Below are 17,868 nucleotides of genomic sequence, written 5' to 3' on the forward strand. Positions count from 1 at the left end.
AAATTGTTCATTTTATGATGAATCATTGATTCCATTGATTCCAAGATTGATTCCTGTTTCCATTTTTGAGTTAGGTATTGTTACCTTTTAATGTGAGGTGAGTTGCTCTTTTTATTACTATGAAAGAGGAGCAGAGAGAGAAGACTTAGTGAAACACTGATATTAAAACTTCCACTAGATAGTAAAACCTCAATTTTACCTAGATTGTTTAAAGAATTTAAGCAGGTAACTTAAGCCTTGATTACACGTCCAAAGGAAAAATAAATAACTCTTACAAATCAGTGAAAAAAATTAGAATGGGCAAATAATAAAATCAAATGGCTCAGGAAAAAAATACAGATGTCCAGTAACCACTTGAAAGATATTCACCCTGACCAGTAATTCAAGAAGGGTAAATAGGTTTAGCTATGTTGGGCCATTTCACCTAATCATTTAATTTCTCTTATTTAAATATAATGATAGCAGTAAGGATTTAGTGAGAGGCACTCTTACATCTCTTGAAGGATATACTGGTGAAACCTTTCTGGAAAATATTGGTAATAGAGCCTTTACAAAGCTTGTAATTTCTGTATTGGTAATATCCCAGCAATCTAGCATGGCGATGATTCAGCAGATGTTCATTTTCTCTAATGAAAAATTGGAATGTCTCTAAAGGTAATTAAGTTATGCCACATTCTCTTGACAGAAAAATATACAGCCATTAAAAAAATCATGAAAAAACTGCAATGGGGAAAAATTAAACTACATGGCAAAAATATAAAACTAACCTAGTTTGAAAAATACTCTTCTATGTAATAGGAAACTAAAATAAGACATTCTACATGTTCATAGTCCTCCACTAGGTGGTAAGATAGGTAATTTCCATTTTCTCTATACTTTTTCACATTTTCTACATTTGTTTGTGTAGGCTAATTAAAAGGGAAAGCCATAGACACAGGTGAAGAACCTTTCTAGCAAAAGCACCAAGCTGTGTCCAATTGTGTCCGCTCCCAGGATCCTTGAAGAGGCAGTATGATTATGAAAACAGTGCACACCTCACTCCCCACAGTGGCCCTCTCCTCACCTTTCCTCCAGGTCCAGAATCAATTGCTACACCTCCAACACAGCAAATCATAGCTCCTTCCATCGCACACAGCACCATTCTCTCGCCAGTGTTAAAAAACAAAACGTGTTGATTGTCAAGGGAGAACAGGTTAGGAAAACGCTGAGATTCTGTATGACACATTGACTTCAGAACTCTGCCTTCAACTACTTTGTTTTGTGGTGACATAGCTGAGACTTGGACAGATTGAGGGACTTGTTCAGTGGCCCACCTGTGAGCAGTAGAGTTGGGCAGAACTCCGGTCTCCTGATTCCACCAGCTTACCCTATACAGTGGGCATTAGTAAAAGCATCTCTTGAACTCTGGTTGTATGAAAGCTGTTTGGTATATGTGTTAATTGGTATAGTAGAATTAACAGAATCTCCTTTCCTAACCTACCACTATGTAAAATTCTCTGGAAGCCATCCCCTTACAACTATGGCACTAGCACATGTACCTGTTATCAGTAGTGTGAACTATAAGAATGAAATGGTGAGATCGTTTATAGTAGCATGACAAGTTGATAACTTTCAAGGTAACTGTTTAACTTCATATCAACAGGGAGAAACTAAAAATCTGGAAATGAGACATCTAGTGATTTCTAGAATATTTGACCTAATAAGTCATTTGAAAGAATCTGAAAAATACTCCCAAGTTTTGCACTGGTCTTGCATGAATACTTTTATATTTAAGCTGACAGCACTTTGTTGTTGATAATTTTTAGAAAATGTTGCTATGAGCAGGCTTTTTCCAAATTGAGTTTGCAAAATTTCAAAGTGTTATTTTATCAGAACAAGGTTCACCTTTGGAGACCACTTCAGAAAACACTTCCATGCATGTCTGTCTTAGTCCTAACAGCCCTGTAGGAGGGTGGTTTCACTCCTGTTTTACAGCCAATTTAACAGCTTGGGAAAGGTGAAAAGATGGGTCCCAGTCTCCCAACAAAAGGCTGCAGAGCTGAAACTCAGCCAAGTCTGAGTGCCTGGCAGCCCAGAGCCTCCAAGTCCTCTGGAGCTCCCAGGCCACCTCCGTGTTATTGAGCCAATCAGTATTTAAGAAAATTAAAATTGCGGCATGTTAAATATTTACATTTAGCAAGTTAATGTTTAAAATATATATATATATCAACAGAATCAGGCCACTCCAAGATGACAAATGGCAAGATGCAGTCATGAGTTGAATGCCGCCTTTTCATTCGTGTTTACCTGGCAGCTGCATGCACCATCGACTTGGAAAGGTGGGAATCTAAGTCCCAGCCCTTTGCGGGCGATGCCTGGCGCAGTGGCTGCCAGCGGCCTCCAGCCCAGCCCAGCCCAGCCCACTCCCCGGGGTCTTCAGAACTGTGGTGAAGTGACCCCTAGACCAGCTGAGCCCAGGGACCACGCAGCGCGGGCTGCCCGGTGGGGACCACCCGTGCTGTGTCGGGCGTCCGGGACCTGAGTTCCAAGGCGACAGCTCCTCTCTGCACTGGATGATTCTGCCCCGTCCTGGTCAGGCCGCTTCGCATCAACCCCAACCTTGCAGGGGAGCCTGGGCCGCAGACTGTCCCCCGGGTCAGGTCCATCAGGAAGGCTAGTCCTCCCCGTCGCATGGCCCCTGGGGCTGTGTCCAGAGTTTCTGGACGAAGGAGAGGAACAGAGGACGCGCCAGCCCGAGGGCGCGCGGCAGGGAGAGGGGCGCGGGCTGCGCGCGCGGGGCGCCGCGGAGGAGAGAACGGGCCAGGGACCCCCGCTGGCTCCCACGGCGGGGCGGGCGGGGCCCAACGGGCGCGGGAAGCCAGTGGCCCCGCCCCGCGCCAGAGGCCCCGCCCCCTCGTCAAGGAGGCCCCGCCCCCGGGGAGCGCCGCCGCGCAGCACGCCCGGGGCCGCGACCCCGCCGCCTTGGCAACCGGAGGGACGCTTCCTCCTTAGCAACCGGCGCGGCTCCCACCATGGCTGAAGAAGAGGAAACCGCCGCGCGAACGGAGAAGGTTATCCGCATCCAGCGGGTGTTCATCAACCTGCTGGACTCGTACAGCAGCGGGAACATCGGGAAGGTGAGCAGACCCTCGCCCGGCGCCTGCTCCGCCGCCAGGTCCCCGGGCCCGACGGGACGGGCGCTGCCGCGGCCTCTCCGAAGGCGCGCCCCTCGTCCCGGGCGCGGCCAAGGCCCCGGACCCCGTCGGAATCCGGGCTAGACGGCGCCCAGCTGCAGGTCCTCTCCCCCACCCCACCCCCACCCCCGAAATCTCGGTCCAGCCCTGGGTCCTCTGCTGTTAATGGGGAAAACGGGGCTCAGAGGAAGGAGGGACCCGCCCAAGGTCACACAGCGGGTCGCAGGCAGAGCCTGGAGAGGGAGCCGGGCCTCCGGCCTCGCGGCTGGGGGTGTCCACTCCGCCACCGCGTCCGCAGCAAGCACCTGACGGGAACATCAGTCCGAAGTCGTCGCGGAAGCGTCCGGGACAGCCCGGGGGACACTGTCCGCGCGGCCGTGACGGCTACGCTGGGGCGGGGGAGGGGCGGGGGGGGCGGGGGGGGCCCTGGGGGGCCCTGGACGTCCCGGGGGCGCTGTGCGGGGCGCGAGTCCAGCCACCGCGCTGCGCACTAGCACCAATGGAAATAATGCTGAATGGAAATCCTAATCGAAAAATAAAACTTAAAAAAATTAGCCCAATGGCGATACCCCCGACCAAGCCTCGCACATGGCCAGCACCCCATCACTGCGTGATGCACTGATTCACAAAGGAGAGTTCAGAGCAAGGGCGCAGATCACGCGGGGCCAGGGCCCTGGTTTACATTCCCAGGGAAGCGAATGTGACTTTGTACTTTATCTCCTGTTGATCTCTGTTTTTTTAACAGCGTATCTTTAGAATAAAACTTTCCGTTTGTAGAGGTATTTGTTTTCAAGCTCATCAATAACAGAATTTCCTGGTTATCCCTTAACTAACCAGGGCCTCTCTTTCTCCAATTCCAAGTAATTGCTGTTGTCTGTATTGTTAACCTAAAAAGAAAAAGCCAAGAGGCAGCAGCGTCTGTCTGAGATCCAAGAGCAGCCATTCGGGAAGCACTGATTCAGGGAGAAGCCCAAATAGTGTCCCAGTTGGGAGGGCGCGGTGATGGCAAAGGGACTTATGAGACAGGGGAGGAGACTAATTACGTGACAAGGGAGGAATTTCTAGAGGTGCAGATGAGCTAGGTTATTCTTTAGCCGTTGGAGGCGACACTCCTGGTAAAGAGGCCTTTTCTGTCCAGCGTGGCGCCTCCAGCGGGCCCTAACTAGGGAGAGCTCCGAGAGTCACCGCGGTGGCTGCCCTGGCCCCACGGTGGTCCTCTACTGGGGACAGCGCTCCTGTCTTGCAGTTCCTGTCCAACTGTGTAGTCGGTGCCTCGCTGGAAGAAGTCACCGAGGAGGAAGAGGAAGACGATGAAAGCAAGTCAGCGATGCCCGACACCGCCTCATCCAGGATGAAGGAGGGCACCTTCCAGGTCGTGGGCACGCTTTCTGCACCCGGAAAGCCTGAGCCCGACTTCGCCCTGGAGACTTACTCGGTGAGTCCTGGTGGTTCCCGCCAGGGACAGGGAGGGAAGGGTCACCTCCCCCTGCACCCCTCAGGGCATGTGGCCACTCCCTGCCACTCAGGCCCCACTTTCTGCAAATGTATGGGACCAGGGAAGGTGAGGGGCAAGGTGGGGCCGGTCTTTGTCCTTTAAAGGAAATGAATCGCCAGTGTCCATACTTTAAAGAACTTAAGTTAGATGTTCTTGGAAAGTATGGACCTGATCTGGGCTTTCAGACTCCTAAAACTCCCCCTGTACGCTGCATTTGGATGGGCCCCTCGGTAATCCATTTGGATGGGCCCCTCAGGAATGCATTTGGGTAGGCCCCTCGGGAATGGCGCCCCTCACATTGCTGCCTTACTGAGAAGCTCTGTGGCCTCCACCAGGCAAGTGCAGCCGCTGGTTTGGAAATGCACAGGCCTTGGGCAGTGATCCCCATACCCACCGGAGGTACTGCTCTACTGGGAAATGGGCTGGCATCCATGCAGCAAGGAATAAGTAGTTAAAACACAATGATCACCTTGGTTGGGGTGGCTCAGTTGGTTGAGGGTCGTCCTGTCCACCGAAAGGTGGCTGGTTCATTTCCCGGTCAGGGTACACGCCCAGGTTGAGGGTTTGGTCCGCAGTCAGGGTGTATACGGGAGGCAACAGATCTCTCTCACATCAATGTTTCTCTCTCTCTCTCCCTCTCCCTTCCTCTATCTCTAAAAATCAATAAAAACATATTTTAAAAACATACAATGATCACCAGTTACTTTTGTCTAATGTAAGAACTTTATACTTTTGACCATTAAAAGTTTCTGTATTTTTAAAATATTCCCCACAGTCAAATGTAATAAGATACCTTACATCTAGAAAGAGAACAGCTTCATTCCATCTTGAGCATTCCCGAAACAATCCCCATAAATCACTCATCAGCACTTCTGGGTGACTCAAGATATATAATTGCTCAAATAATCCTGCAGAGAGTTTGAGTGATTTTTAAATGCCTCCCACATTTTTTCCCAGTGTGTTCTAATTCTTCCCTTCTGAATTGGGGTGTAAACAGCACACCTAAGATCATTATGCAATTTTTTAATCATCTGTTCCCAGCTATTTTCATAAATGTCTTTGTTGTTTGAAAATTATACACACAAGAGAGCCAAAATGTCATTTTACATAGAAATCCTTCTGCAAATGTTTTCTGTGGGACTCAGCATGTCTAATTTGGAAATTTTCTTTCTGCCTAAATATTAAGGGTACTTTGTTAGCTTCTTGATCAAATGACTGTCAATTCTCTTTGCAGGACATACCTCGAGAAGAACTTCTCATGCGCCTGCTCGAGTGTGATGTTATTATTTATAACATCACTGAGAGCCCGCAGCAAGTGGAGGAAGCCCTCTGGGCAGTCTCTGGTCAGTGGGGTGGCCCTTTTATCTCCAGGGACACCACTTTTGCGTAATTTACTTTACCTAAGAGTTATCTAATGAACACTCATCAAATTGGGACCATTAGGAGAAATGATGAGACTTACCTAAAACACAAAATGACATCAGGCTAATGGATATGCCTGTGAGTAGTGTTAAAAGATAAACAGAGACATATTAAACATTTTGAGAGTTTATTTGAGCAGAAATCAATTCAACTTAGGTAGTGCCAAATTGGAAGTGTTTAGGAGTGTTCCATCAACGGGGGCTGGGAAGAGGCTTTTATAGAGAAAAGCAGGAAGCAAAGCAAAAAAATGATTTGATTGGCAATAGCTGAAGCATTGACCTTATTTGGAAAAGCCAAGTTGGCTGTGATTGGTTGTCCTTATATTTTATTTCTTTTATTATTGGTGGTGTTTTTTTGTGGGTGTTGTGTGTTTTTTTGAGAGAGAGCAAAAGAAACATGATTTTGCTGTTCCACTTATTTATGCATTCATTAGCTGATTCTTATATGTGCCCTAAACAGGGATCGAGCCCGAAACTGTAGCAAACTCTAGCCAACTGAGCAAACCAGCCAGGGCTTGACTTTTTAACCTTGAGGCATTTACTGGCTTAGGTTTTGGTTTGGTGATACAGACTGCGAAGCTATCAGAACCACCTCAGTCTATTGGGCCTCCTTGTTTAGTTATTTTTAACAAAATATTCTATCCCGGAGAATAGAATATTCTTAATCATTAAAAGAAATGAAACATTAACTCCCAAAATCTGACCTTTATTCACTCTGCGGGCACTGCTTAAGGAGGTGTGGTTGAATGTATCGGGCAGATGCAAAGCCAGGTAAGGAAAAGATTGTGCCCTCCGGGCACACGGAGGCCTACAAGAAAGCTGGGCCTACAACACAGTGGGGAGAGCACAGGCCCTGCAACCAGGCTGCCTCCGCTGGGCGCTCTGCCCCACCACTTCCTTCCACGATTCTGGGCAAACCGTACGTCCATTTCCTTCCCCGCAAGACAGAGATCAGAGCAGCACTTCCCTCGTGATAGTGAGAGTTCAATAAGCCCGTGAATTGTGCTCGTCCATGTCCACCGTGATTGTCACCATCCCAGCCCTCCAGACAGGTGAAGGCGCTCAGGCCTGCAGGCCTGAAGGAGGGAGGGAGCTCAGGTTCTCAGCGGGCTCAGCAGAGGCCAGGCGGCTGGGGGGCGACTGCCTGCAGCAGGGGTGGGAGGGACAGTGCAGCGTTGGCAGGGACGTTAAGCGTTGGAGGGGGCATTAAGTTGCTCCTGAGGAAAGAAGTAACTTCCAGTCCCGCTAACAGTGCACATGGTTTCTAAAACACTCTGCATGGATCCAAGTAACCGCTTGCTTTCTGGCCCCGCAGCACTGAATGAAGAAGTGAGTCACTTTGAGAAGCGAAAGCTGTTTATTTTGGTTTCCACGGTGATGACCTGGGCGCGATCCAAACCCCTGGACCCTGTAAGTAGTGCCACTAGCTTCCCCCGTGGGCGGCATTTCACCCTCAGGACCTAGTAATCTGTGTGCGGAGTGAACCTGTGTTTATTCGTACTCTCCTGAACCCAGACTCATAATAAGCAATCAATCGTTAGGCTTCCCTGACTCTGAGCTCACTCAGTTCGAGGGGCCTACTGCTTTACACGCTGTCTATTAAATGATTCCAGTCCTTGCTTATCACTTATACATTTTATTTTAACGTATTGAAAGAGCTCTCTTCTAGACTTATCAGACCTATATTTCGGTCATCTATATTCTTGTGCATACGTTAGAAGGAAAATAGGAGCAAAATACAGAGGTGATGGTATCCCCCAGCCTTCTTCAGGTCCAGAGTTCGGCTTCCCCGAATCACACCTGCACCCCGTCTCCACACCACTCGGCGTCAGACCCGAGTCATGTCTGCAATCACAGGCACTTCCCTCTCCTGTGAAGCACGCGGCGCTTACTCTGCAAGAAAATGTGGCCCAGCGCCCGTGTCCCAGCGCTGCTTGTTTCCTTTGTCAGCGTCAGACTCGCACTGGCTGTTCTGCACCTTTGTGTGCCCCGAACTGCCTTTGACTTTGGTGCTGAGCTGCAGCTCGATCTTTTCAAAGCCACTTAAAAAGGCGGCTAGAGCAACTCGTGTAGTAACAGAATGGGAAGGGATGACCATTGGAACGGTTGTTCTCAAGGTCACCGGGCACCAGCAAGGACAGCGTCAACGCTTCCTTGCTGGCTGCAGTGGTGCTAAGCCTTTGATTACGAGACATCTAACTTCAGAGATGTTAGGATGGGAAACATGCACATGTTAGAATCCGTGGAATACATTACTTATAACAAGGAAATATTTAGGCATTTATCACACTTCCTGTGTCAAATGGCATGTTTGTTTAATTCTCTCTCCCTTGGCGGGCCAGGAAATCCTTGAGGGCAGGCACCAGGTTTCCTGTTCTTTGCTTGTCGAGAGTCCACTCACCTAGTTGCTGTCACCTCTAGGAGCAGGCTGGCCATTTTATTCCTGTTACGGCTCCTTCCCTCGGAGTACCTAGTCAAGTGTCTGCTATGTAACAATCATTGGTCACTTGACTGGCCTGATTGATTGTCCCCAGTTATAAACCAACTCACACCGACGTTAGCAAAATGGGAACTTAATGACTCACATAACTGGTAAGTCCGATAATGGATTTCAGGCACAGCTGGATCTAGAGGCTTCAGCAATGTCCTCAGAGCTCACCTCCTCTTTCTTACACTCATTTCCAGACCCTACGTGAGTGGGATTGCCAAATTTAGCAAATAAAAACACAGGACACCCAGTTAAATTTGAATTTCAGATCAATAGCAATTAATATTTAGCATAAGTATATCCCATGTGATATTTAAGATGTACTTATACCAAAAATGTGTTTGTTTATCTGAAATTCAAATTTAGCTGGGTGTCCTATGTCTTATCTGGCAACCCTATGTGGGAGCCGCTGGGCATATTTAAGAGGTCATCTACTTAGGTAGCATGTATTCATTGAGTGTGTGCTATGGACCCAGAATTGAGGTGGGCTAATTTGATCTTCCCCCCAAAAATGAATTTTCCCCTACTCTTTTTTTAAAAATATGTTTTCTTTTTTATTGGTTTTAGAGAGAGAGGGAGGGAGAGGGAAAGAGAGAGAAACATCAATGTGAGAGAGAAACATCGATCAGCTGCCTCCCATATGCACCCAAACCAGGGACTGAACCTGCAACCTGGGCATGTGCCCTGACTGGGAATTGAACCCGGTTGTCCTTCAGCGCAAGGATTCATGTTCAACTGACTGAGCAACACCAACCAGGGCTCCCCCACTCTTTCTCCCGCTGGCATCACCATTGTTTCCGTTGCTCACCTCACTCCCATCCACCAGTAAATTCTGTTAATCCATCATCCAAGATCTATCATAAATCTGTCTTGTTCTCTTTGTACCAATGGACAACTCACATGGCTTTGTAACTGGTGCCTGCCATCCCCTCCTCCCGGTCAATCTCCAAGGAACGGCCTCAGTGGCCTTGTTCACAATTCAGACCATGTGACAGTCCTGCCGAAAACCCTTCAATGCCTCCTGCCACCCTCAGAATAAATCTAAAGCCCTCCACACGGTCCACCAGCCCCAATAACCCGGCCATCACCTACCTCATTCGCTACCAGTCCCCAGCTTGGCTCCAGTCGTTTGGGTTCTTCCCATTTTTCAAACCTGCCAGCGGCTGTGCTACCTCGGGGCCTGTTCCTTCTGCCTCTCTGGTGTTTCGCGTAAGCCTTGCACGCAGACGCTCTGGACTGGTCATTTAACTTGGACCAATGTGATGTGATTGAAAGGCTCCTCACTGAACATATGTTTTTAAATCCTACTCCAAGTAGGACCTCTAAGTCTGGATGGACCTGGGGAAAATCACTGTGTCGTGGAACTCATTTCTCCCTGCGATTCTCCAGTGGGCTTAACCTAGTCGTTCCAGATGCCTCCCTCCAGGGGACAGACAGCATAGGAGGGTGAGTCGGGGAGAGACTGGGCGTGAGGACAGCTCAGTGGACTCTCGGGAGACATTTTTCAGCCCTGTTCTCAGGGCAAACTGATATTCCATCTTATCCGATGAAACCGGTTTTTGCAGCCCGAGACAGACACTTGCATGTGGCATGTTCTTATGCACGTGGGGTTGACCTGAGGGCAAGGGGCAGTGTAGAAGAGAGAGGGGGAAAAATCACAATTTAGATTCAGAACAAAAGTACGTACAGTGCAAGAACTGTTAAGAAATGGCTTATTGCCCTAGCCGGTTTGGCTCAGTGGTTAGAGCATTGGCCCTGCCCTCGGACTGAAGGGTCCCAGGTTCGATTCCAGCCAAGAGCACGTATCTGGGTTGCAGGCTCCGCCCCAGTTGTGGGGGAGCATGCAGGAGGCAACCAATCAATGCGTCTCTCTCACATCGATGTTTCTCTCCCTCTCTCCTTCTCTCCCTCTTTCTCTCTCTCCCCTCCACTGTCTCTGAAAAAGCAATGGTAAAAATATCCTCAGGTGAAGATAAAAAAATAAAAAAAATAATAATAAATAAATAAATAAATAAATAAGTAAGTAAAAAGAAATGGGTTATTTAATGACTGTGTGGAGCCACAGTAACAACCTGGCACCATTCAAAATAAAAGAAGGCATTTGAATTTTGAATTTTGTTTAGATTAAGTTTAAATGATAAAATTTAGCTAGCTAGCCCTGGCCGGTGTGGCTCAGTTGGCTGGGGCGTTGTCCTGTCCACCAAAAGGTTGCGGGTTCAATCCCTAGTCCCGGCTGTGCGGGAGGCAACTGATCTCTCTCTCTTCCTCTCCCTATAAAAATAAAAAATTATCTAGCTAAAACACTTTCAAGCACGTGAAGTCATGATAAAAATAAGCAGTAGTTTTTAGAGCACTTTGAGCTTACAGGAGCCCGCCGCGTTTGGCTCCCCGCCGCTCTAACTGCGAGCTTGGCCCTGTCCCTCTCCCAGGAGGACTCGGAGATTCCGTTTACTGAAGAGGATTACCGAAGAAGAAAGAACCATCCTAACTTTGTGGACCACATAAACGCGGAGAAGATGGTTCTCAAATTTGGGAAAAATGTGAGTCTGGAGGGGTGCAGCGCCTGGGGTAAGAGAATTCTTTTCTGAGGCCGTGAGGGAGGGGCGCGGCCAGGCTGTGCCGTGTGCTTTCGCGCATCGCCTCGCCTCGGCTCGGCTGACACCTCCGGGTGTGGTTCCCTTGTCCTTACACCCACGGATTTCTGAGCTCCAGGCTCACCCCAAGAGGCACTGTCCTGACCCAGGTTCTGGTCCAGCCCACTAAGTTGAAGGCCTTGTGTCGGGTTCCCAGCAGAACTCAAGGTCCTGCCTACCAAGGAGTCTGGGGGTGCAAAGAGTTGCTCAGCCCAGAAGAGGCAAATAACTCAGAGCTGGAATGGCGGGAGTGGGGGGATCATGTTTTCCCTTTTTCCAGAATCTCTCTCATTTGTTTGTGACAACTCTAAAAGGCGCACATTAGCCCGGCCAGGCGAGGCTCGGCGGTTGAGTGTCGACCTAGGATCCAGGAGATCATGGTTCGATTCCCGGTCAGGGCACATGCCCAGGTTGCGGGCTCGATCGGCATGCAGGAGGGAGCCGATCAATGACTCTCTCATTATTGATGTTACTATCTCTCTCCCCCTCTCCCTTCCTCTCTCTGAAATCAATAAAGATATATATATATATTTTTTAAAGTGCACATTAACCTCATCTTACAAATAAGAGGTTTCCAGAGGTTGAGTAACTTGCTCAAGGTCACATAGGTGGGATTTACTGAGCAGCATTCTGAGCACTTCTTGGCCTTGTCTGATCTGCTCCTTACAACAACCATATTGTAGACGCACATAATTATCCCCATTTCACAGATGTGGACCCAGGTGGTAAGCAGTGTCATGTGGTGGAGCTGTGATTCAAGTCTAGATCCATCAGCTTGTGGGTTTTGTCGTGTTTTTGTTTCTGACTCCAAAGCTCCATCATTCCATAGAGCTGATCTTGACACACCCAGGTCACCGGTCATTAGGACATACCTATGGCTGAGAAGTTCGTGTGAACAGCAATAGTAGCTTATAGCCTTCTGTTGCAGCCAAATTTATCATTTTTATATATATAATGAAATAATTTTATTTCTCTTATATTTTATCGAAATAGAGAACAGGAATGTCCTGGTGATGAATAAGTCCTAAGAGCTAAAATTGCGGGCTCATAAATGTTTACCAGGGGCTGTGCTGAACGTTTTACTAATGGTGCCTCATGCAGTCCTCATGGATCTAATGCATTATGCTCAAAATTCTGTGAACTAAGTGCTATTATCATGGTCCTCACTGAGCTCATGGAACTTATATAGAGCCCCAAACATCTAAAGATTCGAACCCCCCCACTACATTTTCCCCGGGAGCTGAAGACCAGCCGCAGTGGTATGTAAATGTAGTCCTAAGGTGACACCTAGTGTTCTCAGAGGGTATTACATTAGGAGCTTTGTCCCCCAAGTTCAAGTTCTGTCCAACTATTAATTATTATTATTATTTTACTTCGGCAATACAAACACCGTGAGTATAAAATATTTGGTGGGAACCACTGGGATTAGAATTTATAGCCACTTTCCTACCCCATTAACTTATAACCTTAGCCAAGTTATTTAACTTTTGGGGTTAAAATAAATATAATAAAGGGGGGGCAAGACTAGATTAAATGGTCTAAATTTCTTCCAGTTCCAAACCCTATAACTGTATTATTTTATTAAACACTGGATATTCCCCCCAAGTAGAAAATCCATGATTTCTTGATTATTTATGTAATTCACTAATTGATGTGAATGACAGTCTAAAATGAATTAAGCGGGTAATTTAAATTTGAAAGACAAACCCTTGAGAAGCACAAGGCTAAGTTTAGAATTCCTTCCAAAACCTTGGCTGGGTTTGACATGCTTTTCTGTTTCTTTCCTCTGACACGGGGTGGATTTTTTAAAATTGATTTTTAGAGAGAGGAGGGAAGGGGAGAGAGAGAGGGAGGCATCAACGTAAGAGAGAAACATCAATCGGCTGCCTCCCGAATGTGCCCCAACCAGCTATCGAACCCACAACCAAGGTATGTGCCCGGACCAGGAATCAAACCCAGAACCTTTTGGTGCACGGGACGACCCCCAACCAACTGGGCCACCTGGCCAGAGCTCAGTATCCCCTTTCAAAGGTACTATCTCTATCTTAAACAACACCTTAGAAGCCTGAAAGAGGTCATGAGATTTCCTAAAGTGCTCATATTTAACCAGTAAAATAATCTGGTTCAATAGGGTTAATAATATGACACTTGCTTTTCTTTCCCTGTATTTTACCTAATAGGTAAAAAAATTCGCGACTTACGTAATTGCTGCTGGGCTTCAGTATGGAGTGGAAGGAGGCATCCTGCATTATTTTTTTAAGGTTATGACTTTTCTATGACTATGGGGATTTTTTTCTTTAATGTTTTACAGTAAGATTATACAGTTGAAGATACTTCTGGTTGCTTCTAGACGTGGCTATGCCAGTATAACAGCAGAGAGCTGGGGGACTAAAGGCGTGGACCATAACCGCCTGGTTTCTTTCCCATTATTGACAACTTGTAGTCACACTGTCAGATTAACAAAGGGAAAGGTGTGTCTCTCTCAGTCCAAGACCTCACGCTCCGTAAGCATCTTCTCTCTATGTGGGGAGCGTGCAGATGACTAATAAACACAGCCGATGAGATTATAGATTTCTTGAGAAGCATTTTAGCTCTGAGGCTGCACTTCATTTATCTAAATGGGATTTGATAAACCTCAGCAGAGCTGATTTACCAAAACCTCTCTTTGAGGCTCCCTTTGATGGTTACTGCACGGGGCAGATCGATCCCGTGGCGCCCCTGCCCGTGGCTCTGTATGTGAGCCGCAGCGGCACACACGTGTACCGGGGAAATTCGCTTTTGCTTTCCTTTCTTTCAGTTGGCTTGGCTGGGCGAGGTCCCTGCACTACCAGTTTTTGGAGACGGATCAAACGTAATTCCAGCAATTCACGTTCTTGACCTAGCGGGGTGAGTGCTCTCCCAGAGACGTCACTTCCCCCGAGTCCTCTGACTCGTGTCCGTATATGTGAACATCTGTGGAGAAGCCCCTTACGTGTGTTACTGCGTGTGTCCTTCGCAACAGCCCAGTGCAGAAGGCCCTGTTGCTATGGCCACTTGCATCTGATGAAATAGTGTCCACACTTCTGAGGACAAGGTCAGGCCCATCCTTTAAAAACTTGGCCCGCAGAACAGCATGTCTTCCGGTCCTGGAAAAGGAAGACCTGGGTCTGTGCGTCATTCTGGGACCTAGTTGTGTCTTGGTTTGTCCCAGGCGAGACTGATACGTCCAGCCCACCAATGTAAAGTCCAGAAGTCGGATTGCGGACTCTAGAGCTGAAGTGGGTTGTTTTTGGCAACTGTAGGTAAAATTAACACGTGTTTTTCACGCTCACAGGGTATCCCAGCTCTGTGCTCCAGACGGGCCCGCAGGCCCCGCTCCAGCTTTGCAGACCCTGACTTAAGTAGGGGCCAAAAGATGGTTCACTCTATTTGTGGTCCATCGAGTCTACATTTCAGGTCCAGGGGCTTGTTTTGGGTTTTTTTTACTATCCCCTCTGCTCCCCATGCACTGCCCCACTGCCCCCTCCATGGAGGGGACACACTGCCCACTCCCCCCTCCATGGAGGGGACACACTGCCCACTGCCCCCTCCATGGACGGGACGCACTGCCCACTGCCCCCTCCATGGACGGGACGCACTGCCCACTGCCCCCTCCATGGACGGGACACACTGCCCACTGCCCCCTCCATGGACGGGACACACTGCCCACTGCCCCCTCCATGGACGGGACGCACTGCCCCACTGCCCCCTCCATGGACGGGACGCACTGCCCACTGCCCCCTCCATGGACGGGACACACTGCCCACTGCCCCCTCCATGGAGGGGACACACTGCCCACTGCCCCCTCCATGGAGGGGACACACTGCCCACTGCCCCCTCCATGGACGGGACGCACTGCCCACTGCCCCCTCCATGGACGGGACACACTGCCCACTCCCCCCTCCATGGAGGGGACACACTGCCCACTGCCCCCTCCATGGACGGGACACACTGCCCACTGCCCCCTCCATGGAGGGGACACACTGCCCACTGCCCCCTCCATGGACGGGACACACTGCCCACTCCCCCCTCCATGGACGGGACACACTGCCCACTGCCCCCTCCATGGACGGGACACACTGCCCACTGCCCCCTCCATGGACGGGACACACTGCCCACTGCCCCCTCCATGGACGGGACACACTGCCCACTCCCCCCTCCATGGACGGGACACACTGCCCACTGCCCCCTCCATGGACGGGACGCACTGCCCCACTGCCCCCTCCATGGACGGGACACACTGCCCACTGCCCCCTCCATGGACGGGACGCACTGCCCCACTGCCCCCTCCATGGACGGGACACACTGCCCACTGCCCCCTCCATGGACGGGACACACTGCCCACTCCCCCCTCCATGGACGGGACGCACTGCCCACTCCCCCCTCCATGGACGGGACACACTGCCCACTGCCCCCTCCATGGACGGGACGCACTGCCCCACTCCCCCCTCCATGGACCGGACACACTGCCCACTCTCCCCTCCATGGACGGGACACACTGCCCACTGCCCCCTCCATGGACGGGACACACTGCCCACTCCCCCCTCCATGGATGGGACACACTGCCCACTCCCCCCTCCATGGACGGGACACACTGCCCACTCCCCCCTCCATGGACGGGACAGCTTCAGCTCGTCCCTGAGATTCTGGCTTCTAGACTCCGCTCTTCCTCTCGTCCACTGGCCACTAGGAAATTGGTCACAATCCCAGGCAGAATTACTGGGGGGAAAAAATGAAGCTTTCACTTTAGGATCCCTCCCCGGCATGGGTCTCTTCCAAGGCCCTCAGGTTAAGTTTTATTATTTTCCTTAAAGGATCCCCTGGATCGTATAAGCTTCAGACTCCATACAAAACCTAGCCCGCTCCAGCCAGCTTTTACCCCGCGCCTGGAAGGGCTGAGGGCGCCCTGCTTTTCTGCAGAGATTTCACATTATTAGGTTTTAAAGACGCGAAGGGATATTTTACATTATTAAAACAAAAATGCTTAGCATTCGTTCCAAAGAGATAAATCAGAGAGTTAAATTATTTCCATTACAGAAGGACTTAGTGGCATGTTTTTCCAAAGACTCCTTTGAAGACTGTCAAATATTTAACAAAGGAAGGAACTAAAAGATGGCACGTTCCAAGAAATTAATATAAAATAAATGGACATTTAGATGTGTACTTTTGTTTTACTTTCATTTTACTGAAAGAAAAAAAAGCCTAGATGGAGGTAGATTGACAGCCGTGCGTTAAGCTTCCATCCACTGTTGCTTCTCTCTGGGATCCTTTCGTTTGTACTCAGACCCCTGCTCTGCCTCTCACCAGCCTGTGACTGTGGGAAAGCTGCTTCACCTCTCTGTGTCTGATCTTCTCGTTTGTAAGCTAAGGGTAACCACAGCACCTGCCTGGGCCGACCGCTGCGTGAGTGCAATGGGAAAGCCCCCGGAAGGCCCACAGAGCGGCCCACTCGGCAGTGCTGGCCGGCGTTACCAGTCCAGCTCGAGCGGCCTAGGCCCAGCCCCGGGGGCAGTGTGAGCCCCGTAAGAAAGCAACCGCTTCTCCGAATCTGTGTCTCCCTGGTGAAACACCTACGGCAAAGCACTGCCGTGCAGCCTCCGCGAGCCCGCGTGGGCAGACTTCATACACTGTGGGCCCGTGGGGACAGGCGCCCTTCGAAGTACACTGGACGGATCTGGTGCTGGGTGGATCTGGCTTCAAACCCGGTAGCCCTTCGGCCAGAGAAATGTCACTGAACTCTTATTTTTTTTTTTAAAAAAAAAAAGGTTGTTGTTTTTTATCTATATATTTTTTATTGATTTCAGAGAGAGAGGAAGGGAGAGGGGGAGAGAGAGAGAAACACCAGTGATGAGGTCGCTGACAGGCCGCCTCGCGCACGGTCCTCACCGGCGCCCTCGCTGTAGTGCAGGCCCTCGCCTGACCCTGAGCTTGGTCCTGCGGAAAGGAGGGGCCATCGTTTCTGAAGCGCGGGCGCCGCCGGGGCGGGGGGGGGGTGCTGTGGGTCACTACACGGCCTTGCCTTCCCCCCGGTGACGACCTTCCCTGTCGCCCTGCAGCGTGATCCAGAACGTGATAGACCACGTGCCGAAGCCCCACTACCTGGTGGCCGTGGACGAGTCCGTCCACACCCTGGAAGACTTCGTCAAGGTACGGCCACTTTACCCCGCATTTGGTGGCTTTTTTTTTTTTTAAATCCCCACCTGCCCGAGGATATTTTTTCCCCATTGCTTTTTGGGGAGAGAGAAACACGGATGTCAGCTGGTTGCCTCCCGCAGGCGCCCCAACTGGGGCAGGGGACGGAGCCTGCAACTGAGGCACGTGCCCGTGGCCGCACTCGAACCTGGGACCCTTCAGTCTGCGGGTCGACGCTCTGACCGCGGAGCCGAGCCAGCCAGGGCTTGGTGACATCGCCTAAATCATTTCCCCCCTAAAGCGTGGTTATAGAATCAGGTGTGCTGGCGAGCCTGGGGACTCCTAAAGTCCAGTACCCGTAAAACCGAACTCCCCACCGCGCGGGCAGTGCGGGGGCTGGGGAGGGACAGGCCAAACGGCTTTTCTCCAGGGACTGAGTGAGGGCAGCAGGAAAGGCCTCTGAGGGTGGCCACACACAGGTCACCCACCGGAAAACTGAAATGGCTCT

General features: G+C 49.9%; 1 protein-coding gene across 3 annotated transcripts in view; it reads left to right on the forward strand.

Moving 5' to 3' along the window:
* Positions 1-2,947: 2,947 nt before the first annotated feature.
* AK7 (adenylate kinase 7) overlaps positions 2,948-17,868 on the forward strand; it is a 33,633-nt gene continuing 18,712 nt past the window's right edge. For 2 of the 3 annotated variants that reach the window (XM_081138738.1, XM_081138740.1), the window contains exons 1-8: positions 2,956-3,116; positions 4,420-4,608; positions 5,903-6,011; positions 7,405-7,499; positions 11,007-11,117; positions 13,391-13,471; positions 14,008-14,096; positions 17,285-17,375. In XM_081138738.1, the coding sequence (XP_080994864.1) occupies positions 3,012-3,116; positions 4,420-4,608; positions 5,903-6,011; positions 7,405-7,499; positions 11,007-11,117; positions 13,391-13,471; positions 14,008-14,096; positions 17,285-17,375 (870 nt within the window). In that variant the 5' untranslated portion in view covers positions 2,956-3,011. Of the gene's footprint in view, positions 3,117-4,419; positions 4,609-5,902; positions 6,012-7,404; positions 7,500-11,006; positions 11,118-13,390; positions 13,472-14,007; positions 14,097-17,284; positions 17,376-17,868 lie in introns of all 3 variants that reach the window. The other variant, XM_081138739.1, reaches the window with a different exon arrangement.

The sequence above is a fragment of the Miniopterus schreibersii genome, assembly GCF_964146895.1.
Source record: "Miniopterus schreibersii genome assembly, chromosome: 1".
Lineage (NCBI taxonomy): Eukaryota > Metazoa > Chordata > Mammalia > Chiroptera > Miniopteridae > Miniopterus > Miniopterus schreibersii.